General features: G+C 48.2%; 1 protein-coding gene and 1 pseudogene across 1 annotated transcript; one reads left to right on the top strand and one right to left on the bottom strand.

Annotated features, from left to right (window-relative positions):
* Window positions 1–2842: 2842 nt before the first annotated feature.
* LOC128752477 (tripartite motif-containing protein 16-like) lies at window positions 2843–4414 on the bottom strand (annotated as a pseudogene).
* Window positions 4415–11913: 7499 nt separating this feature from the next.
* LOC128752271 (ribonuclease inhibitor-like) lies at window positions 11914–22856 on the top strand. Its single transcript, XM_053853333.1, has 11 exons — window positions 11914–12890; window positions 12979–13155; window positions 13840–14016; window positions 15743–15919; window positions 17508–17681; window positions 18481–18657; window positions 19639–19815; window positions 20797–20973; window positions 21058–21231; window positions 21571–21618; window positions 22003–22856. The coding sequence occupies exons 1-10, from the start codon at window positions 11929–11931 to the stop codon at window positions 21599–21601; spliced, it is 2403 nt and encodes an 800-aa protein (XP_053709308.1). The 5' UTR covers window positions 11914–11928; the 3' UTR covers window positions 21602–21618; window positions 22003–22856.
* The last annotated feature ends 1574 nt before the right edge of the window (window positions 22857–24430 follow it).

Genomic DNA, 24430 nt, shown 5'->3' with positions numbered 1-24430 from the left:
CTGGTTGCTGGTCCGACTCTCCTGGATTACGGGGTCGATATAGGTGTCAGTGGGTCCAGTCCACCTCCTGTGCGCTGATCTTCATGCCCCTGCTTTGTTAATGTTCACATGGATAAAGTCATAATCTTTAGAATGTGTCATGATCTGCAGTGAAGGAATCTGGATGACCGAGGGGGTGAAACATCTCCTGTGTTGATGGTCAATCGTGTGACGGTAAGAGGGGAAGAGAAGCTCCCGACTTGCTGAGATTTAGGAGTCAGGGTCAGAAGAGTCAGAGCTGAAGATACTGAAGCAGTCATTGGGAAGAGAAGAACATAAATGAGGAGAAGTTTGGAGAGAAGGTGATGGAGGAGTGATGAGGAGAGACAGTGTTGGACCAGTGATGTTGGAGGTGAAGAAGAGGAGGACGACAGTGATGGCTGGTGAAGGTGATGGATGAATGATGAGGACCTGATGTGGCTACACCAGATGAGAAATATGGATGTGAACATGAAGAAGACGAAGGGAAAAATGCTGGTGAAAATGGCTTAGATGGAGGTGAAAGAAAGAAGAAGGGATGAAGAGGAATTTTCCAACCTGGAAAGTCATAGAAAACATGTGAGTTACTGTTTCTCCAGGAGGTGAACGGTGAAGTCCATCCCTCATACGGTGATTAAATTGCGTCCCTGTATCTGTAGCGCCCTCTGCTTGTCAATATCTTCCTGAATAGCTCCTTGTCCTCTGCTTCAACTGTAGCGACTCACATTTGGGTATCACACTCACCATCAAGAGAGGTTTTCACCCGTCGTGCAGAACTTAGCTCAGATTAAGAGTCTGCGATTTTCCTCGAATGGAAAACTACCCAGCAGCGTGTGTGAGATTATTCCACCTGCAGTGTTCCACCCTGCTGGAGTCGTTCCTCACACCAGGTGGCGCCGAGGCTCGCCACTGTTGACCTCTGAACTCCCTTATCGCTGCTCAACACCTGAGACCGTTTCAGACTCTCCCGCCGAAGAAGCCGCTGAGAAAAGAAAGCAGCATCGGAGCGGAGAATGAGCCGCTCACGGTGTTCGAGTTATTCTCAGGGTGGAACACCAGAGTGCCGCCTCACCTCATGACGTTGGACTTTGATCCAGTCTCTGAGGCTTTGGGTGTCTCCGGCCCCACTTTGGCCATCGCAGTTTTGCTGCCTCCAGCTGAAGCAACTCTGCTACTCCAACCTTCCTCTCTTTTCATGCTCCACATCTGCGGTCTCCCACAGACGCTCCAGGCGGCGGATGTGAAATCTCTCCGGCAGATCGGCACCGAAGGAGGACTGGCTCCCAGGACCAGAGCTAATTAATCTCCGTGATGAAGCCGTGAGAGAAGCTGAGTGAACCAATGTTCCTGAGCAGGTTGTCCGGTGGCGGAACATCTGCTTCCAGGAATTCCCTTCAGCGACTTCATTAATCGTTGAAATGTCTCAGCGTTAAATTGGATGGAGGGAGCTGGTGATTTGAATATGGACGTCTGAAATGAAGGCTGCTCTGAGTCACGGTCTCTTCCAGAACTGGGTCTTGATTCAGGTGTTGCCTGTGACATGCTTTATTCAGCAGCCACCTGGAACACACTCGTCAGTAACTCATCCGTCCTGAGGTCGAGAACGCTGCAACTGAAAAGGTTGAGCCTTCATCCGGACACGAGGTCTTCAGTGAAGAAGCTTCAGCAGAAATGTGCAGTCACCAGTCAGTTGGACCGTGACTCCAGGTGCCATCACATCTGTGAAACTTCATTTGTGTCTTTACTGTCGCGAGCCCTTACACCAACCCCCCGCCCCCGCTGTTGTCCCACGTCTTGGATGCGATAATGGAACTCCCTGGGAAAGTGAAATTGTTTTGAGTGTGCGGCTGTCTCCTCACTGATGAAACACATTTGTTTGAGAGAAAATAGGTCTCCTCTCAGTCCCTCCTCCGGCTGTCAGAGTCCAGATCGGCTCTCGCTAGGTCAGACTATCACCATCGGAGGGAGCACTCGTCTCCGCTCTCCCAGGCTACTGCGACAGTTTTTGTACATTCAAATGCTCTTGCTGTTTCTGGTTCCTGCTAACGTGTTCTCTCTCTCTCACTAAATCACATTTGCTCACCTGCTTTCTTCTGCAACTGTGTTCCCTCAAGTCGTCTCAGCTAATTTGGGATTTCAGTGTGGGTTTATAGCACCTGTCAGAACACTGACACACGTGAGGAAGCAAGCGAATGTGGTCAGAATGAGAATATCTCAGCCAAAGCAGAGGCACGCAGGAGAGCAGTTTCACGATACTGTACGTTAATCCGAGTCCATAAAAGTCTGTCTCCAGAAGTTGGAGGAGCATGTCGTGTTGCAGGTCTCCTCTGGCAGGCTGTCCCAGACTCAAGGTTCCCTCGACAGAGATGACTTTCTTGTCCCTCTAGATGTAGGTCTTCAGTCTGGGGTGACCCACCTTAGGGTTTGCATCTAAGGTGGTCTATAGAGGGAAGTGTTTGACAAACAAGATGAAGGCTATGTGTGTGTGATCAAGAGTCATGTTGTACAACCAAGACTGGAAGACAAACAAGCGTCATCTTTTGATGCATGAAAGCCGATGCTGACATCAGAAGGAGGCATTTAAATCACATGCCGCTGTCCATTTTCTCTTTACTCCCAAGTCCACACAGTGATGGCGGAGCTGAGCCCAAGTGAAGAATGAACTTGCACAAACACCAAATGATAGTTCACCATTGCAGCTCAAGCACTTTCAGATCACCAAAGCATGGTCCGTTCAAAAGCAGCTTCTGATGTCACTATGTCCTGGAGAGAAGTCAAGAAGATGCAGGAAGAGTCTGGGAGACATCATTTGGCTACTTCGGTTTCAAAACTCGCACTTGGAACTGGGCCAAATAAAGACACCGGCATAAAGAGGCTGAGTGAAGGAAGTCTGGACTCTGTGGAGGAGGGTCATGGTGTCTGAGACGCTGTAGAAGGACAGGAGCCCTGCACAGTGATCCAGGTACACTCCCACCATGGAGGACGGAGCACTGGAGACTTCACTTGTGACTCTGTTGTGTGTCTAAGCTCCAGGATTTGTCATTATATCCAAATGAACTTTCTTCTCCCAATCTGCTGATGTCCTTGTATGAGACTGAAAATTCGACTCCTCCTGTCCCCTCCACCTCCCAGTAACAACGTCCAGTCAGAGGCTCTTTACTCAGGACCTGGTGATAATCAATGAATCTGTCTGGATGATGTGGAGGAAACTGATCTTCTCTCATGTTCATCACGCTCCTGTTTCCTTCAGACAACCTCAACCATGAGTCTGCAGTGTTGGGATCCATGGTGATGTCCACAGAGTATCTGAGGAACTCATCTCTGGTCTTGGGCTCTGGAGCGAGCATCAGTGAGATGTTGGACCAGGTGTCTCTCAGAAGGTCCTGGAGTCGGGCTCTGCTGGCTGACACGACTGCTGCCACTTCCTCATGACGGACCTGAGGACGGACGTGGGTCCTAGAGGAGAGCGTGTCTTCACTGACCTCTGACAGTGAGGACAAGTTCTGGAGAAAGACCGTGTGACTGTCGATGAGTGACAGCTGCTGCAGCTCAGCATCTTTGCTCTTCAGCTCAGTGATCTCCTGCTCCAGCTGCTGCTGAAGTCCTCGGACTCGAACCATCTCTCTCTGCTGCTGGGATCTGATCTGCTGCTTCTCATCAGATATCATTCTCTGGAGGCTCTGGATCAGATGGTTGAGGGTCTCCTGACTGTCCTCCACTGTTTTATCAGCAGAGATGGTGATGTTCTTCTCCTCCTGCTGAAGCAGCTTCACAGCAGAGAGAGGAAGAGCTCTCTCTGCTGGATCCTTCCTCGACTCTGATCCACCTCTTTCTCCCGCTCTCTTCTCTCTGCTGCAGCCGTAACTGTGTCGTGGTCTTTGTGTTGGTCCTCAGCACAAAGGTGACAGATCAACTGCTGATCATTACGACAGAACATCTTCTTCTCCTCATCGTGTTGGGAGCAGATGATCTCCTGGAGCTGCTTGGATGGGTGGACCAGCTTGTGTCTCTTGAAGGCCAGAGCTTCTAGATGAGGCTGGAGGTGTTGCTCACAGTAAGAGACCACACACAGCAGACAGGACTTGAGGGCTTTCATCTTCCTCCCAGTACAGACGTCACAGGCCACATCTTCAGGTCCAGCATAGCAGAGGTCAGCAGCGTCAGTCTCTTTCAGCTGCTCCACTAAGTCAGCTAACACAGTGTTCTTTTGCAGGAGAGGCTTCGGTGTGAAGGTCTGTCTGCACTGAGGACACTGGCAGATGTTCTTCTCTTCTCCATTGTCCCAGCAACGTTCAACACAGGTCTTACAGTAGTTGTGTCCACAGGGAAGAGTGACTGGATCCTTCAGGAGCTCCAGACAGATGGAACAGGAGAGCACTTCTCTGGTCTTCTCCATGTCACCGCTGACTGAGTCACTTCCTTCACAGGTGAGCTGCTTTTAAAGTCACATGATCCTGCCAGAATCTGGTTCCACCTGTTGGTTCCACATATTTTTAGGCCTCCTTGAAACCACGTGATGTTTCTTGTCAATGATCCTGGTCTGAACTTGTTAGTTGCCAGCAGAGCTGTGGACTCAGTCACTTGACGTGGGGTCACGACAGTGAAGGCTGAAAGTGGGCTTGGGCTTGGAGGTGTGTAGCAGAGGGTCAGCGACGAGACCTTCCTCCCCTCACGAAACAGGTCAGTGCGTTTTATAATTGCACAGCATGACGCCGGGATCATTTCTGCAGACTGTCCAACACCATGACAGGAAGTAGGTCCGCACGCACTTGTGCCCACAGTGATGTTTGCTGCCGTCTCTCTCGCTGCTCTGCCGTGTTCCGCTTCACCTAACATCCAAACAAATTTCTCACTTCTGTCTTCCAGACCAGGGGTTCTTACCCTTTTTCACCTTTTCCAGAACAAATGAATCCATGTGAGAAATTGGGTAGTATTTCTTGGTGAGCTCTGCACCAGTCTGGCCCGGGCTGCAGTGGCATCCGATCTGTGCCTTGACAAGGGAACTTCCTGACCCCTCCACAAACATTCTCCCCTTCTTTTTCTTTGCTTTTCTTTCCAGCGTGTGGCCACAAGTAGCGTGAATGTGCATCATAGTAGACAAATAAAAATAGGAGGAAATAAAAATTAAAGAAAAACTCCCTCCTTTGTTTCGTGTTTCACATCAGCGGAAGCACAAGTGATTTATGACGGCAGAAGCATCCTCCAGTTACGTGTCCTCTAACTGCACCCCGATGACTTCAAACAGAAGTGCATGCAGGAGGATGATGGCGAACGCTGGGGACAGCAGGTCTGCCGCTTCAGGGTTTCGGCTACATGGATACAATGGCGGCTTAACTGAGCGCTACGTTCAGAATAATGATCTCTTTATAACAGATGAAATCTCATGTGCCCAAACGTATTGAAACAGTGGAAACATCGAAACAAGCAGAAAACACATCGCATCATGAAGATGGACTTGATGACAGAGTGTTTTTTTTTCTCAAAAAAATCCCAATAGAAACATCATGAAAACTGATGTTTATTGCTCGCAGAACTAAACTCGTTCATCCAGCTGGACAAATGAAGAGACGGAGCAGGTGAGGACAGCAGCAGACTGAAGAGAGATTCACTTCTCTTCATTAAAAACCAGCGTTTTTAATGTAATGTTGTTTATTGTTGTATAGTCAATTCAATAAATGTCAAATGTGGGTGGGTTGTATAAATGCATGTTGGGTGAACCATCGAAACACTGAAAGCAAAGTTGCATTGAGGATTCATTCATTCATTCTTATTCAATAGGCTTGTTAAAGCATGTTTTTAGTCACTATTTTAGCCGGGGAACAGTCAACTGGAATCAATAAACATTAAGCGTCTATGGAATGAAAGCAAGGACTCAAATGTTTTGACTAAAACCAGACTAAAATACAGTGAGCCTTCGTTTGACTAAAACTGTACTGGACTGTTGTGACTTTTAGTCGACGAAAACACAATGAACAAACATGATATGTGAATGAATAAATGTGACGTAGAAAACAAATTCAGGACTCAGCTTTGGATTGTATTTTGCAACAAGCAAATGGGAGCAGGAAAGGCCCATGGGTTCTGTTTCCGCACCAGTCCTGCGGCGACGAAACAACTACAACAACTGCTGTGGAATTGATCTGAAGTTGAGCTGTGGACAGGTGCGGCAGGTGAACTCTGAACAACTGACTCTTGAAGCACGCGTGACCACTCCTGGATTCTGTCCTCTGTTTGAAGTGGACTTTTGACCAAAGGTCTGCAGCGTGTTCGGTTTGGAGTTTCATTTTGCACTTCTACTTTGTTACTTCCTGTTGTCCCTTTCCGTGTTTCCTGTTGTGTATCCTTTTGTCTCCTGCTTAATGTCAACGCAGCTGGGACTCCTTCCGCGGATCACACCAGCATGTACATCTACCCTCGAGTTCCAGTCTGATTTGCCAGATGGTCATTTTCGTGTCCCATGGTAAAGTCTTTTCTCGTTGCTCCATTCTCTGGCGACCCTGTTTCTATCTCTGTTTCTCCTCCTCCTGGCTCTCTTGCCTGTCAACTCTCTCTCTCTTCTCACTCTTCGACTCGGTTCGACTGACTGTGTGTGAGTGTTTTAGTTCTACCGTGTGTTATTTATTTCCTCTGGTTTGTGCATGCGTGTAACCACTAGCGAGCGTTCACAGTTTAGCCTAGCCTCATACGGATAGATTCCGATTGCGTGTCTCACTTGTTTGTGTTCTGACACCTGCTTTTCTGTTTCAGGTTTATCCCCCCTTTCGTGTTTGTCCTCCTCGCTCCGCTTCTGGTGTCGACGCTTTCAGTTTTCAATATTGTCTGTGTATTTTTTGTGTTATTTGTATTAAAACTCGTGCTAACTGTCAACCTCGTTGTCCGAGTCTCCTGTGAATTCGCACCCATTCTGCATTTGGGTCAGGCTCCTTCAGCAAACATGACAAAACAGACGTCTTGAACCTGGAGGTGGGTTTGGGTTCATCCTGGTGGTCTGGATCATTTCAGCAGCTGAGGAGTCTGAAGTCACACACAGACACACAACATGGCTGGAACTGGACTCTTGAAAACACACTCTCACCTCTCTGTTCATCTTTTACAGGACGCCCCGCCTCCCTCACGGGGCGTGTTCCTCTGTCAGAGTGTGTTTCTGTGAGCAGGATCAGAAGGAGCTGAGCTCAGCTGGAAGATTCACCTGCAAACATGGACACACGTCTGCAGACCAGAGGAGAGCTGCTCACAGGTCAGTGACCTTCAGACTGTCCACACAAGAGGGTGAAGGGATGAATCAGGAGTGTGGTGGTGAGGTGAAGGGATGAATCAGGAGTGTGGTGTTGAGGTGAAGGGATGAATCAGGAGTGAGGTGGTGAGGTGAAGGGATGAATCAGGAGTGAGGTGGTGAGGTGAAGGGATGAATGAGGAGTGTGGTCCTGAGGTGAAGGGATGAATCAGGAGTGAGGTGGTGAGGTGAAGGGATGAATCAGGAGTGTGGTCCTGAGGTGAAGGGATGAATCAGGAGTGAGGTGGTGAGGTGAAGGGATGAATCAGGAGTGAGGTGGTGAGGTGAAGGGATGAATCAGGAGTGAGGTCCTGAGGTGAAGGGATGAATGAGAAGAGACTAATTCTCCACTGTTGATGGAAACTCAGCTGACAGCTGTTGAGTTACGGAATTGAATGAAAGAAGAAAACATGTAAAGCAACAGGAAGTGAAGTCAAGTGAACAAAGTCAGTGCAGAGCTGAAGTGTTCTCATCTCAACACAATCAGAGTTTATGACTCTCCTGACTGTAATAAACAGTTATAAACTTGGACTGTGGACAGGTGTGGCAGCAGCAGGTGACCTCTGACCCTGACTGTGAAGGGCTGACACTTCCTCTGTTCTGTGATCCTTGAATGAGTCCAGGTGAGAAGCAGTGATGGACTTCAGGTGAGAGAGAAGCAGGCGCTCGAAGGACTTCATGACCACAGACGTCAGTGCCACCGGTCTGTAGTCATTCAGTCCTGTGATCCTGGCCTTCTTGGGAACAGGGATGATAGTGGAGGACTTAAAGCAGGCAGGAACATGACAGGACACCAAGGAAGTGTTGAGTTCATGACTCTCCTGACTGTAATAAACAGTTATAAACCTGGACTGTGGACAGGTGTGGCAGCAGCAGGTGACCTCTGACCCTGACTGGGTTGTGAAGGGCTGACTCTTCCTCTGTTCTGTGATCCTTGGACTGAAGCAGTCAAAAGTGTCCGAGTGGCAAGAAGCTACATGGCTCAGGAGGCGCACAACTACACAACTCGCTGCACTACACTACAAGACACAACACACATCTACAGATCTTCCAGCTTTTAGCAAGGAGAGCAGCAAAAGTCACGTGTCTGAACACATCCAGTCAGACAGACATGGCAGGTCCAGTCACACATTGTCCATCTGGTTACACAGATTTTTTACCATACAAGTTGTGTTAAAGTAAAGTTGCACGTTTGCTAGTTGAGTTACACATTTATAGATCAAACTACACATTTACAAGTCATATACTTATACACTTGTTCCATGCATTTGCAGAGTTTAGCTACAATAATGGCTCCATAGTCAGACGTCATGTGAAGAACAGCAGCAGCGTGTTCTGCTCTCAGTCAGTCTCAGTGAGTGAACACATGAATGTGGATCTGAACACTGAAGAGAGTTTGGAGCTGATTGTGTTGGATTTGATTGATGAAGGTGTTTGAAGTGCAGCACCAGCTTCTATCCAAGTTTCTCTGCTGTGAGGACCCCAGACTGACACACACTCCTCAGGAGATCAAGTGTGTGCTCCTCTGTCAGGACGTCAGGCTCCTGTCCCAGTCAAACACCACAGAGATCAGATGTTTGACAGAATCAGAATCAGAATCAGAATCAGAATTAGATTTATTGCCATGGTCAGTGGGGCGCCCACTGACTAGGAAAGTGTCTTGGAATAAAGTGCAACAAAAAATAAATAAAATAAAATAAAATAAAATAAAATAAAATAAAATAAAATAAAATAAAATAAAATAAAATAACAACAAGGCTGTTCACAAATTCAACAGTGTGACGGCCGAGGGGAAGAAGCTGTTCCTGTGACGGGAGGTTCTGGTCTGGATGGACCGTAGCCTCCTGCCAGAGGGAAGAGGAACAAACAGTCCATGACCAGGGTGAGAAGGGTCGAAGGCTCTGATCCCACCTGCACGTCTCTGGGTCCTGGAGACATACAGGTCCTGAAGAGGTGGCAGGCTGCAACCATCACCTTCTCAGCAGAACGTATGATGCGCTGCAGGCTGCTCTTGTCCCTGGAGGTGGCGCTGTTGTACCAGACAGTGATAGAGGAGGTGAGGATGGACTGGATGATGGCCGTGTTGAACTCCACCAGCAACTTCGTCGGCAGTCGTAGTTTACGTAGCTGCCTGAGGAAGAACATTCTCTGCTGGGCCTTCCTGATGAGGGACCTGATGGTTGGCTCCCATTTGAGGTCCTCAGTGATGGTGGTTCCCAGGAAGCAGAAGGCGTCTACAATAGGAATGGGTGAACCAGCCAACATGAGAGGGGACAGAGGAGCTGTGACTCTCCTGAAGTCTATGACCATCTCCACTGTCTTCTGGGCGTTGAGCTCCAGGTTGTTGTTGCTGCACCAGGACACCAGCCGCTCCACCTCCCTCCTGTAAGCCGACTCATCTCCATCTGAGATGAGCCCCATGATGGTGGTGTCATCCGCAAACTTGGTCAACTTCACGGACTCGTGGCTGGAGGTGCAGCAGTTAGTGTACAGAGAGAAGAGCCATGGAGAGAGAACACAGCCCTGAGGAGACCCGATGTTGAGGGTCCGAGTGTCGGAGACAGTCGTCCCCAGCCGCACACGTTGACTCCGGCTGGTCAGGAAGTCTGTCATCCATCTGCAGAGGGAGTCAGGCACGTCCAGCTGGCGAAGCTTGTCTTCAAGCAGAACTGGAAGAATCGTGTTAAAGACAGAGCTGAAGTCCACAAACAGGATCCTGGCATAGGTTCCTGGACAGTCCAGATGCTCCAGAACGAGATGAAGGGCCTGGTTCACTGCATGGTCCACAGATCTGTTGGCTCTGTAGGCAAACTGCAATGAGTCCAGGAGAGAAGCAGTGATAGACTTCAGGTGAGAGAGAAGCAGGCGCTCAAAGGACTTCATGAGCACAGACGTCAGTGCCACCAGTCTGTAGTCATTCAGTCCTGTGATCCTGGTCTTCTTGGGAACATGGATGATAGTGGAGGACTTAAAGCAGGCAGGAACATGACAGGACACCAAGGAAGCGTTGAAGATGTCCGTGAACACTGGAGCCAGCTCAGCAGCACAATGCTTCAGGATGGCAGGGGAAACTCTGTCCGGACCCGCAGCCTTCCGAAGGTTCAGCCTCCTGAACTGAGTGAGCACGTCCTGCTCCATGATGTCAAGAGAAAGAGGGGGAGGGGGGAGGTGAGGGGGTGGCTCATCAAAAGTGACTGTGATCTTTGCTGTCTCAGTGACATCGTTGGTCTTAGTTGTGTCACTAAGAGACAGCACAGTCCTTTGTTGTGAAGTGGAACATGGGGCTGGAGAGACCACAGAGGTGTTGGTGCAAAATGGCTGCTCAAAGCGACAATAGAAGTTGTTCAGGTCCTGTGCAAGAGTGAGGTTGTTCAGAGTGTGGGGGGCACGTGGCTTGTAGTTAGTGAGCACCTTGAGCCCTCTCCACTTGACGTGAAGCCATGAATGGTCCGAGGCTCAGCATGAAGTTGAGCTGAGACCGAGGTCAGTGAGGTGACAGAGCACAAGCAGTGACTCAGATGAGCATCAGGTTCTTCCATCCACCATCAGACCACGCCATACTGACGTCACATGCGAGGGACTCTTCTGTCCACGTCTTCTTTCTTCTCTCATGACTTTGTTCTGCTGCTGCTCTGAACCTGATGACTGAAGTTTGCTTGTTGACAAGAAGCACCAGTGATGCTGCTGTTGTGTTGGTGTGAAGGTGTAGACAGAGAGGAGGAGCAGCTGGTGATAGCAGGGAGCCAGCTGAATATCTACAAGTGTCATCTTCTGCAATCTTCTGATCATGTGACTTCTCTCTTCATTCAGGAAGTGGCGCTGGAGTGTGTGCAGGGCGACTGAAGAGGAGCCTGCAGAAGAAGTTCCACAGTGTGTCTGAGGGGGTCGCTAGAGCAGGAAACTCTGCCCCTCTGAATCAGATCTACACAGAGCTCTACATCACTGAGGGGGGCACAGAGCAGGTCAACCAGGAGCACGAGGTCCGACAGATCGAAGCAGCAACCAGGCAGCAGACCAGACCAGGAACTACCATCAGACCAGAAGACCTCTTTAAAGCCTCACCTGACACAGACCCACCAATCAGGAGCCTGCTGACGAAGGGCGTGGCTGGCATTGGGAAGACCCTCCTGACACAGAAGCTGACTCTGGACTGGGCTGAAGACAAAGCCCACCACAACTTCCAGCTGGTGTTTCCTTTCACCTTCAGAGAGCTGAACCTGCTGAAAGAGAAGCAGTTGAGTTTGGTGGAACTTGTTCATCTCTTCTTTCCTGAAACCAAAGACTCAGGACTCAGCAGCTTTGAAGGAGTCCAGGTTCTGTTCATCTTGGACGGTCTGGACGAGTGTCGACTCCCTCTGGACTTCAACAGTCGGGTCCTGACAGCAGCTACAGAGTCCACCTCAGTAGACGTCCTGCTGACCAGCCTCATCAGGGGGAAGCTGCTTCCCTCAGCTCAGCTCTGGATCACCACACGACCTGCAGCAGCCAATCAGATCCCTCCTGAGTGTGTGGACATGGTGACAGAGGTCAGAGGGTTCACTGACCTCCAGAAGGAGGAGTACTTCAGGAAGAGGTTCAGAGATGAGGAGCAGGCCACCGTCATGTCTCACATCCGGAGCTCACGAAGCCTCTACATCATGTGTCACATCCCCATCTTCTGCTGGATCACTGCCACAGTTCTGGAGGACATGTTGAAGAGCAGAGAGACCAGAGAGCTGCCCAAGACCCTGACTGAGATGTACATCCACTTCCTGGTGGTTCAGGCCAAAGTCAAAAAGCTCAAGTACCATGGAGGAGCTGGGACCAACCCAGTTTGGGATCCTGAGAGCAGGAAGATGATGGAGTCTCTGGGAAAACTGGCTTTTGAGCAGCTGCAGAGAGGAAACTTGATCTTCTATGAATCAGACCTCACAGAGTGTGGCATCGACATCACAGCTGCTGCACTTTACTCAGGAGTCTTCACACAGATCTTCAGAGAGGAGAGAGGACTGTACCAGGACAAGGTCTTCTGCTTCATCCACCTGAGTCTCCAGGAGTTTCTGGCTGCTCTTCACGTCCACCTGAAGTGCTTCAACTCTGGAGTCAACCTGCTTGACTTGCAGCAAACATCCAAACTGGCAAAAATCTTCGGACATCACATAAAACAGTTCTACCAGACAGCCATAAATGAAGCTGTAGAAAGTCCAAATGGACATCTGGACCTGTTCCTGCGCTTCCTTCTGGGTCTTTCTCTGCAGACCAGCCAGAGGCTCCTTCCAGGTTTGTTGACACAGACAGGAAGTAGCTCCTGGACCCATCAGGACACAGCAGAGCTCATCAAGAAGAAGATAAGGGAGAGAGTGTCTCCAGAGAGAACCATCAATCTGTTCCACTGTCTGAGTGAAGTGAAGGACACTTCTCTAGTGGAGCAGCTCCAACAGCAGCTGAGATCAGGAGCTCTCTCCTCTCGTAAACTGTCTCGGGATCAATGCTCCACCCTGGCCTTCATCTTACTGTCCTCAGAAGAAGATCTGGACGTGTTTGACCTGAGGAAATACTCTGCTTCAGAGGAGGCTCTTGAGAGGCTGCTGCTGGTGGTCCAAGCTTCAAAGAAAGTCCTGTAAGTGGCTGAAGCACAAATCTGATATGGTTACAGCCCTAATGTGAACTGAACATGGATGTTTGATTTCCTTCTTCATTTTATTCAGAGTGAGCAACTGTGGACTGTCAGAGAGAAGTGGTTCCCTTCTGTCCTCAGTCCTCAGCTCTCCGTCCTCTAGTCTGACACAACTGGACCTGAGTGGGAACTGGGGCCTGAAGGATGCAGGAGTGGAGCTGCTGTCTGCTGGACTGAAGAGTCCACACTGTCACCTGGAGACTCTCAGGTCAGAACACATCATCTGTCCAGCTTCAGAGCTGAAATGTGAAAGTCAGAGGTGGAGACTGCAGCTTCAGAGAGTCACAGTTTTCTCACCACTTTGCTCCAACACTCCAGTGAGCTGTGTTGTGCTGAGTCAGCAGAGTTGGCATCAAACAGAACATGGTGTGAGGTTGAGAGGACCAGAGGAAGATTCTGATCAATGAGCAACTGAATGTAACGATGGATGATCAGAGACACATCAGCATTCAAGACTGATGACTCCGATTCAAGAGCCACACGTGTGTCCTCCACATTGACAGGGCTTTGTGTCACATCCAAATGAAGCACCACGCACTGCTCATCCAGAACAGCGCTCCTCCCCGCAGCAGTAATGGGTCGATGAGGCGTCATGAAACAGTAGTGCAGGCTTGATGAAGCAGTGTCCTGCCACTAGATGGTGCTCCTGGTTTAGAAATGATGTGAGGTGTCATTAGATTTGTCCTTCAAGTCCAAACATTTGACAGCAGACACCAGAGATGTGTGAACATCAAGAAGAGGAAGATTCAACAGTAGACGCTCCTACATTTCTACCACAATGATCTCCTGAATGGAAAGAGTTCAGTGGCTCCTCACATCAAGTCTTTCAAGTCTTGTCACAATAGAGGATTGAAAAAGTCTCACTTGTTGATGACACTCGTCTCTTTCACAGACTGAGCTGCTGTGGACTGTCAGAGAGAAGTGGTTCCCTTCTGTCCTCAGTCCTCAGCTCTCCGTCCTCTAGTCTCACACAACTGGACCTGAGTCATAACTGGTTCCTGGAGGATGCAGGAGTGGAGCTGCTGTCTGCTGGACTGAAGAGTCCACACTGTCACCTGGAGACTCTCAGGTCAGACATGTTGATCAGTATTTATTGATCTGGAAACACCTTCTGATGTTACAGCTCCATTTCTAGATTTCACTTCATCTTTGGCTCAGAAATTCACTTCCTCTTTATCTGCTCATTTTCTGATTTTTCCGAAGAAGTCTTTTTGAAACAACGTGGACTGTTTAGTGCCAAGTTCTTGTCCATCATATTGATAGGTGTTAGTCATGTTGCTGAGAAAACACTTGCGTTTACTACTTTACTGCAGTTTGTCTTTGTTTCTCTCACGTCTCCATTTCTGCTTCACACATTGATGTTGAGAACAATGTTCATCAACTCCAATATACGATAAGTATTTCACCCACGGCAAAACATGACTCGGCACTTGATGGGGAGCACAGCGGTCACCAAGTTTGTGCTGATCCCAGGGGGATTTTGGTTAACGCCACTTTGCAGGTCCTCTCTACATCCTGAAGATTTTGAGGCCTTTTCTTGGCAACTCGAAGCTTCCCCTCCCTCCTTAGATTCTCTATAGGATTAAGGTCTGGAGACTGACTAGGCCACTCCATGACCTTCATGTGCTTCTTCTTGAGCCTCTCCTTTGTTGCGTAAGCTGTATGTTCTAGGTCATTGTCCTGCTGAAACACCCATCCACGACCCATTTTCAGTATCCTGGCTGAGGGAAGGAGGTTCCCACCCGAGATTTCCTAGTCCAGGGGTGGCCAACCAGTCAGAGGCTAAGAGCCACATTGTTTTACTTTGTTGCTGAAAAGAGCCACATCCTACAAATATATAAGGTTGTAACGCTCAACCTGAACAGCTGGTCACGTGACTGAGCGTCAGTATAGTGGTTAAAGCTCATCCCTGTGGGTCACAAGGTTGCTGGTTCATGTCCAGCGTATGTCTCTTGTGCATGCATTTTTAAAATTCATACTTTTTACCGTGATCCTCCTTGAAATATCAACTGACGTAGATGGTGAAGAGCCACATGAAACTGGGAAAAGAGCCGCATGTGGCTCGGGAGCCATGGATTGGCCAGGCCTGTCCTAGTCCATGGCCACATTCATGCCCGCCTCGTTCAGGTGAAGTCGTCCTGTAAACTTTGCAGAGATGTTTCTTGAGGGTGGGGATGGTGCTCTTGGGTCCGATTCAGCTGTTTTCTCCCTCCAAGCATGGTGAGTCGGGTTGATGCCAAAGAGCTCAATTTTATACTCCTTTCAATGGCAAACCTCAGACCTCAGACGGGCCTGTACACGTGCCTGCTTGAGCAGGGGGACCGTGGGGGCCCTACAGGATTTCAATCCATGACGGCGTAGTGTGTTACCGATGGTCATCTTGGTGACTGACCTTGACAATTGTAGACAGTTCCTTTCTTTGTAAGAGGCTGAAGCACTTATTTTCCCCACTGCAATCATCATCTCTGCAGCTCATGTTCATGATGGAGCTGAGTTTGACTTTGAAATGTTTTGTCATCATCATCTCCATGTTTCTTTCCTCTTGTTGCTCTTTTGACCAATAACAGGAGCCAAAAACACTGTGGCCTCACAACAGTCGCAGTGTTTCACACGTGTTTGATCAAGTTGATCCTGACTGATATAAAAGTGCTTCAAACATTCCAACAATAATGTGATGATGATCTTCTGAATGGAAAGAGTTCAGTGGCTCCTCACATCTTTCAAGTCTTTCAAGTCTTGTCACAATAGAGGATTGAAAAAGTCTCACTTGTTGATGGCACTCGTCTCTTTCACAGCCTGAGCGACTGTCTACTGTCAGAGAGAAGTGGTTCCCTTCTGTCCTCAGTCCTCAGCTCTCCGTCCTCTAGTCTGACACAACTGGACCTGAGCTGGAACTGGGACTTGAAGGATGCAGGAGTGGAGCTGCTGTCTGCTGGACTGAAGAGTCCACACTGTCACCTGGAGACTCTCAGGTCAGACATGTTGATCAATATTTATTGATCTGGAAACACGTTTAGAGACACTTCAGTGATTCTTCTGATGTTACAGCTCCATTTCTAGATTTCACTTCATCTTTGGCTCAGAAATTCACTTCCTCTTTTTCTGCTCATTTTTTGTTTTTTTCCAGATAAATGATCCACTTTTCTGAAGTCTTTCTGAAACAACATGGACTGTTTAGTGGCTATTTCTTGTCCATCATAGTGACTGATGTTTGTCATGTTGCTGAGAAAACACTTGGTTTTCTCTTCTTGTCCAGGTGTTTTCTGCTTCACTACAGTTTGACTTTGTTTCTCTCAAGTCTCCATTTCTGCTTCACACATTCCTCCAGTGGATTTATGGATTGATGTTGAAGATATTCAAGATGTGTTTAGTTGTCAGCTGCACTCTCAACACAGCATCTGTGATACAATGAAAAGCTCAGATGAGGAGAACCGTTGAATAGCAGAGAACACAAAGTACGAGTAACATGCAATGCTAGTGCTGGAGAGATAAAATGGTGGTAAAGAGATAAAAAATGACAAGAAAAATGAAATAAAAACCTTCTTGCACACTAAGTGAGGTGGATGACAGATCCAAGTCAACATATCAAGTATCACCCAGAGTGGTCTATTGCAGGTTTAGAGTTCAGACGTCTGACAGCTCGGGGGTGGTAGCTCTTTTTGAGTCTCTTGGTCCGTGCAGGGAGACAGAGGGCAGCAGAGGGAAAAGTCCCTTGGCCCGGCTGTGTATTGTCCTTGGTGATGCTGCGTGCTCTGCGCAGACCCCTGCTGTGATATATGTGCTGGATGCCATCTCCTCTGCCGATCGCACTACCCTCTGCGGTGCTTTGCGGCTCTGGGCAGTGCAGTACCCGTAGCACACTGTGATGCAGCTCCTCAGCACGCTCTCCATGGTGCATCTGTAGAAGCTGGTGAGCATGTTGCCGTTCATGCCAAACTTCCTCAGCCTCCTCAGGAAGTCCAGTCTCTGTGGGCCTTTCTTCACCACGTTGTCAGCGTGTAGTGTCCAGGACAAGTGGTCAGTGATGTGCACGGCCAGAAATGTGAAGCTGCAGACCTGCTCCACCTCGACGCTGGTGATATGGATGAGGGGGTGCTGGCCTGAAGTCCACCATCATCTCTTTGGTTTTGCTGACTTTAGAGAGAGGCACTTCTCCTGACACCAGCTGCTCAGTGACTTTATCGATTGAGGACAATGTTCATTTGCTCCAATAGAATCATCATCTCTGCAGCTCATGTTCATGATATTGGAGCAGAATCACACTGTTTTTCATCTGAGCTCTTTTCTCTGTTGTGTCCACTGAGTTTGACTTTGAAATGTTTTGTCATCATCATCTCCATGTTTCTTTCCTCTTGTTGCTCTTTTGACCAATAATAGGAGCCAAAAACACTGTGGCCTCACAACAGTCGCAGTGTTTCAGACATGTTTGATCAAGTTGATCCTGACTGATATAAAAGTGCTTCAAATATTCCAACAATAACGTGACTTTTTCATTCCTCTATTGTCACAATAGAGGATTGAAAAAGTCTCACTTGTTGATGACACTCGTCTCTTTCACAGCCTGAGCAACTGTGGACTGTCAGAGAGAAGTGGTTCCCTTCTGTCCTCAGTCCTCAGCTCTCCGTCCTCTAGTCTGACACAACTGGACCTGAGCTGGAGCAACCTGAAGGATGCAGGAGTGGAGCTGCTGTCTGCTGGACTGAAGAGTCCACACTGTCACCTGGAGACTCTCAGGTCAGACATGTTGATCAATATTTGTTGATCTGAAAACACATTTAGAGACACTTTAGTGATTCTTCTGATGTTACAGCTCCATTTCTAGATTTCACTTCATCTTTGGCTCAGAAATTCACTTCCTCTTTTTCTTCTTCTTCTTCTGATTTTTCCAAAGACATGATCCACTTTTCTGAAGTCTTTCTGAAACAACATGGACTGTTTAGTGGCTATTTCTTGTCCATCATAGTGACTGATGTTTGTCATGTTGCTGAGAAAACACTTGGTTTTCTCTTCTTGTCCAGGTGTTTTCTACTTCACTACAGTTTGACTTTGTTTCTCTCAAGTCTCCATTTCTGCTTCACACATTCCTCCAGTGGATTTATGCTTTGATATTGAATATATTGAGAACAATGTTCATGTGCTCCAATAGAATCATCATCTCTGCAGCTCATGTTCATGATATTGGAGCAGAATCACACTGTTTTTCATCTGAGCTCTTTTCTCTGTTGGGTCCACTGAGTTTGACTTTGAAATGTTTTGTCATCATCATCTCCATGTTTCTTTCCTCTTGTTGCTCTTTTGACCAATAATAGGAGCCAAAAACACTGTGGCCTCACAACAGTCGCAGTGTTTCAGACATGTTTGATCAAGTTGATCCTGACTGATATAAAAGTACTTCAAATATTCCAACAATAATGTGATGATGATCTTCTGAATGGAAAGAGTTCAGTGGCTCCTCACATCAAGTCTTTCAAGTCTTGTCACAATAGAGGATTGAAAAAGTCTCACTTGTTGATGACACTCGTCTCTTTCACAGCCTGAGCTACTGTGGACTGCCAGAGAGAAGTGGTGCCCTTCTGTCCTCAGTCCTCAGCTCTCCGTCCTCTAGTCTGACACAACTGGACCTGAGCTACAACAGGGACCTGAAGAATGCAGGAGTGGAGCTGCTGTCTGCTGGACTGAAGAGTCCACACTGTCACCTGGAGACTCTCAGGTCAGAACACATCATCTGTCCAGCTTCAGAGCTGAAATGTGAAAGTCAGAGGTGGAGACTGCAGCTTCAGAGAGTCACAGTTTTCTCACCACTTTGCTCCAACACTCCAGTGAGCTGTGTTGTGCTGAGTCAGCAGAGTTGGCATCAAACAGAACATGGTGTGAGGTTGAGAGGACCAGAGGAAGATTCTCTGATCAAAGTCCAACTCACTCATGAAACAGTTGCTCTGCTGACCACCCACACAGAGGTCTAGTCTGTAGCAGGCTCCACTGCGCCCCCCAGATGCTGCTCTCTTCAACATGGGCACTGGAAAGTGAATTTGTTGAGGGGGACACTTCCTGTCTGGGACGGTTAGCAGGCGAGTGAAACCAGGACAAACGTCTCCTCACTTCATCACACCTGCTCCTCCACATATTCCTGCTGATCACAGATGGTTTCCGTCTGCTGGCAGTGTCCACACCTCAACAAGGACGGTTCCACTAACAGAGCAAGGCTGAAGCCACGTCCACCACTGGAGCAGTCCACATTCTGAACCTCCAGACACACAACATGGTGACATTCACACTTAGTGGCTTCAAGTTAGCGACTGAAGGCTGCGAGTTTTGGAGACGATTGAAGACTCGCTTGTTCTGATCAGAGCTGAAGTGAAACAAAAAGTGGATGGAGTTCAGAGAGTTCAGTCGACACAATGACCTCCACACATGCAAGAGAATCTTCACTCACTTCCACCACGTGATAAACACAAGAACCTTGAGATACTGTGGAGGCAAGCAGCCGGTGACCTGAGCACCTTCAAGTAGCTAGTTTCAAGTGTGATCATCAAGAAGAGGAAGATTCATCAGTAGAAGCTCCTACATTTCTACCACAATGACCTTCTGAATGGAAAGAGTTCAGTGGCTCCTCACATCAAGTCTTTAAAGTCTTGTCACAATAGAAGATTGAAAAAGTCTCACTTGTTGATGACACTCGTCTCTTTCACAGCCTGAGCTGCTGTGGACTGTCAGAGAGAAGTGGTTCCCTTCTGTCCTCAGTCCTCAGCTCTCCGTCCTCTAGTCTGACACAACTGGACCTGAGCTACAACAGGGACCTGAAGGATGCAGGAGTGGAGCTGCTGTCTGCTGGACTGAAGAGTCCACACTGTCACCTGGAGACTCTCAGGTCAGAACACATCATCTGTCCAGCTTCACAGCTGAAATGTGAAAGTCAGAGGTGGAGACTGCAGCTTCAGAGAGTCACAGTTTTCTCATCACTTTGCTCCAACACTCCAGTGAGCTGTGTTGTGCTGAGTCAGCAGAGTTGGCATCAAACAGAACATGGTGTGAGGTTGAGAGGACCAGAGGAAGATTCCCTGATCAAAGTCCAACTCACTCATGAAACAGTTGCTCTGCTGACCCCCCACACATAGGTCTAGTCTGTAGCAGGCTCCACTGCGCCCCCCAGATGCTGCTCTCTTCAACATGGGAACTGGAAAGTGAATTTGTTGAGGGGGACACTTCCTGTCTGGGACGGTTAGCAGGCAAGTGAAACCAGGACAAACGTCTCCTCACTTCATCACACCTGCTCCTCCACATATTCCTGCTGATCACAGATGGTTTCCGTCTGCTGGCAGTGTCCACACCTCAACAAGGACGGTTCCAATGACAGAGCAAGGCTGAAGCCACGTCCACCACTGGAGCAGTCCACATTCTGAACCTCCAGACACACAACATGGTGACATTCACACTGAGTGGCTTCAAGTTAGCGACTGAAGGCTGCAACTTTTGGAGACGATTGAAGACTCGCTTGTTCTGATCAGAGCTGAAGTGAAACAAAAAGTGGATGGAGTTCAGAGAGTTCAGTCGACACAATGACCTCCACACATGCAAGAGAATCTTCACTCACTTCCATCACGTGATAAACACAAGAACCTTGAGATACTGTGGAGGCAAGCAGCCGGTGACCTGAGCACCTTCAAGTAGCTAGTTTCAAGTGTGATCATCAAGAAGAGGAAGATTCATCAGTAGAAGCTCCTACATTTCTACCACAATGATCTTCTGAATGGAAAGAGTTCAGTGGCTCATCACATCAAGTCTTTCAAGTCTTGTCACAATAGAAGATTGAAAAAGTCTCACTTGTTGATGACACTCGTCTCTTTCACAGCCTGAGCAACTGTCTACTGTCAGAGAGAAGTGGTTCCCTTCTGTCCTCAGTCCTCAGCTCTCCGTCCTCTAGTCTGACACAACTGCACCTGAGTAAGAACTTGGGCCTGAAGGATGCAGGAGTGGAGCTGCTGTCTGCTGGACTGAAGAGTCCACACTGTCACCTGGAGACTCTCAGGTCAGAACACATCATCTCCTCTCTTCAGTTCTGCTCCACCACTGGACGGTTCTTCTGCTCTCATGGTTTTCTCCTTCATTACAGTCTGTCAGGGTGCATGATCTCAGAGAGAGGCTGTGCTTCTCTGGCCTCAGCTCTGACCTCTAACCCCTCCCACCTGAGAGAGCTGGACCTGAGCTCCAACCATCCAGAAGGACCAGGACTGGAGCTGCTGTCTGCTGGACTGAGGAGTCCAGACTGGAGGCTGGAGACTCTCAGGTATGGACAGAGCAGCAGAACTGACTGACTGAGCTCCAAAGAGCTTCAGACTGAACATGTGATCCAGGAGCAGACAGAGAGGATGTGGGTGTGTGAGGCTGCTCAGACTCTTCATCTGAACTGAGCACATGAATCCAAACACATGACATGTTCTCCTGCTGGACACCAGTGGAAGCACCAAGGAGACAGTAGAGACTGAGCAGCTGTTTAGAGATCCATCTTTGTTGTCATCAACACAGTCATGAAAGAGTCGTCCACTTAGCAGCAGGAGATAATAGTCCTGAAACATCTGAAGTCACATGGATCTGCTCTCATCCTTCTCTCTCTTTCTTCCTCCAGGCTGGACGACTGTGGACCAGGGTGGTTATAGATCTGACCAGAAGAAGTGTGAGTGTCTGATTGATCCATGAGAACTGCTGGACTCTGTCAGCTTCTAGTGGAGCAGCTGTGATGTTGGTGACATCATGTGAGCCTTGAATCTGCTGCTGGAACTTGTCTTCATCAAGTCCAGGTCACTGGCCAGAACACTGCTCACCAACATGGTGTCCAGCAGAAGCTGGTTGTCCAGCAGCAGCTAGTGAGGAGCCTCCGTGCAGATCTAGAAGCAGCACTGTTGACTTTCCTCATCATCACATATGGAGTCATTCACTCTCTTCACTCTTTGACTCCAGAGTCACATGAGTTTGGAAGATCATCACCTTCTCACTGGAGAAGATCTCAGTGTTCTTCCACCATCCTCACCACACCTGTCTTCTTCTGTTTCTATGGCAGTGACTCTCACAAGAGACGGAGGGAAAGAAGAGGAGTCTGAGTTTGGACACAAGCTTCTTCCTGGAGTCTGAGCTGCTCTGATGCTACTGGATAGAGGGTCTGTCACATCAGAGAGAACGTGTCATCAGGAGCTCACAAGTCTCTCACAGAGCAGCAGTGGGGATGAACTTTGACCTTCTTCTCTGTCATTTGTCAAGACTGACTCTGAGTCTCAGCAGCCACTCCGTCATCACGGAGAGTGTCCAGCTCTTCTGATCCAGCAGTTTGATGTGGACACTTTAGGAGCCTGTATTTCAGAGACATGAACTTCAAAAGTGAAATATTTTCCAGGGTGTGAGTCTTGGTGAGTCACTGATGTGGGGCAAAATTTGGTGTGATGGATCCAGAATCTCCGCCATGGACGATTCAGCAGCCACACGCTGACTGGTTGACTGTCAAGGTCATTGAATGACCTCAGTTTTGCACAGTGATCAGGATTATTTACAGATTAATACAGACGCTGCAAAACATATGAAACCAGAGGCAACAGGAAATGGACCAGAGATGAGCAGAGGAAGGTGGAACAAGTGAGGGCTCGTTGAAACGAGAGCAGTGTGGGAAGCATTCAGATGGGCAGCAATCCAAGCAAGGTTGAACCTCCTCCTCTGGTGTGAGCTCTCTGTGACCATCTCTGGTGTTAGTTACCAGGTCGGTTTCAACCTGTATCTTTCATCAGCAGCAAAATACACTGAAAAGAATCATTCATCATCCACCTTGTTTCTGAACTCTTTATTGTCTATTATTTTTGGGGCCCTTGTGCCTTTCTTTTGACACCAGACCCCGTGTTTCCCATATTAAAAAAAAGTGCCAAATGAACCTCCAGATAATAATAAATAATGAAAGTGGGGCAAGATAAAAAGGTCAGGAGACTCAGGTTCGAATCGTGATGTTCATTCTTCTTCTTGACACAAACGACCAACGCGTTTCCCCACACAGCCTCTGTATATCCCCTCGGTCAGGTCCCGACCCATCATCCCTCTGGGTGAGAGGCCACACCTCCCGAGTGCCCACCACGAAAGGTTATTAAGTGACCTGACTATCAGTGGATGCTATTGGAACACGCCCCTTACACGTGAGTTTGATATTATGACACTGGGAAGGCAACTACTAGCTGTGTTCCAACACATTGTTCAATTCACCCTGCCAACAATGGTCGCAGTATATATCACAGACCCAGTACAAAACAAAAATATCCAGCCCGTCGTACAGGGTTCGGTCTGAGCTGGTGATGAGGTCGAGTTTTTGTGGGTACAGTGTCATGTTCCGTGTTGCTGTCCATGCTTTTATTTATACGGTTTCCTTTGTTTTCCCCATCTTAATGGCCGCGCAGCTGGAGCTGGTCAGACACTCATCAACGATCCAGGAAATCTACACCCGAGTTCCAGACTGCGGAGCCAGGTGGTTGATTTGCATCATGTGATAATTGGATTTTCTCGTTGCCCTGTTTCTCAAAGGTTGCGTGTGTGCTTCACAACTTTCTCAGCCACCTCCTCAGTTTCTCTCACCCACTTTTCTGTCCCCCGTGTTAGAGTTTAGTCCTCGTGCGTCTGTGTGATTCCTCAGGTGCCTTTGCCAGTGCAGAGCGTTTTGTCAACATTGCGGGGTTTGTCGTGGTGAACATTGGCAAGTAGAACAGAGACGAGGTGAGCAGACCGTTCCATGAAACAGCGAAGCCGCGAAAGGTGAAAAGTGTTAGAGTGAACGTTCACTGTACTGCAGCGTGTCGCCAGACTCCAGTAATTACAACCAGTGATGCACAACCTTTTCATCCTGCATTCACTCTGCCTTTGCATCTGTCATCAGTAATCTCTGTCGCCACGGATCTTTGGAAGAGTTAAAGCTGTAAATATGAGAATATGAGCGTGAAGTAGAAAGGTTGGCATTTAAGATATTGTCTCCATCCTGCTCCTTTCCTTCCTCGGACACAACCGCTGCTGTACAGGGCGTGTGTGGAGTTAATATTGTGTACAGCCAAAATAAACGGTGATCATTGGCTCATGTTCTAGACCTTGTTATGAAGCTATGAAGGGCCCTTCAGTCCAAAGCCGTCACACTCTTTCAAAAAATTTAGAAAAATGATAAATGATGTGACAATATTTTGCAAGAGTGAATAAAAGTGGAGGCACTTGAACAGTTCTGTAATAATAATAGCATCAGAATCATGAGGTCACACCAACCCTCGGACACTTTTGTTTTGGGTTACCTGAGAGCACCTCGCTGTCAGGTAGCAGATAAAAGTAGAGGGGAACAGATAGATGATGAATAGATGTACTGCACTATATTACTTTCAGATTTGTGGCAAGTCTCAGTATTTTGATACACAATGAGTCTGTCACATTCAAGTGTGTGTGTGTGGCTTGATGCTGACAGACCGTTAAGTAAAGTACAG

The sequence above is a fragment of the Synchiropus splendidus genome, chromosome 1 (assembly GCF_027744825.2).
Source record: "Synchiropus splendidus isolate RoL2022-P1 chromosome 1, RoL_Sspl_1.0, whole genome shotgun sequence".
Taxonomy (NCBI): Eukaryota; Metazoa; Chordata; class Actinopteri; order Syngnathiformes; family Callionymidae; genus Synchiropus; species Synchiropus splendidus.
This window is presented reverse-complemented; position numbering and strand designations above follow the sequence as displayed.

Excerpts from the sequence above, each read along its gene's own strand:
- LOC128752271 (XM_053853333.1), top strand. The coding sequence starts at position 11,929 with ATGTGTCACATCCCCATCTTCTGCTGGATCACTGCCACAGTTCTGGAG. Across the intron at positions 19,816-20,796 it reads TGTCACCTGGAGACTCTCAG|CCTGAGCAACTGTCTACTGT; the intron begins GTCAGAACACAT and ends TCTCTTTCACAG. Across the intron at positions 20,974-21,057 it reads TGTCACCTGGAGACTCTCAG|TCTGTCAGGGTGCATGATCT; the intron begins GTCAGAACACAT and ends CCTTCATTACAG.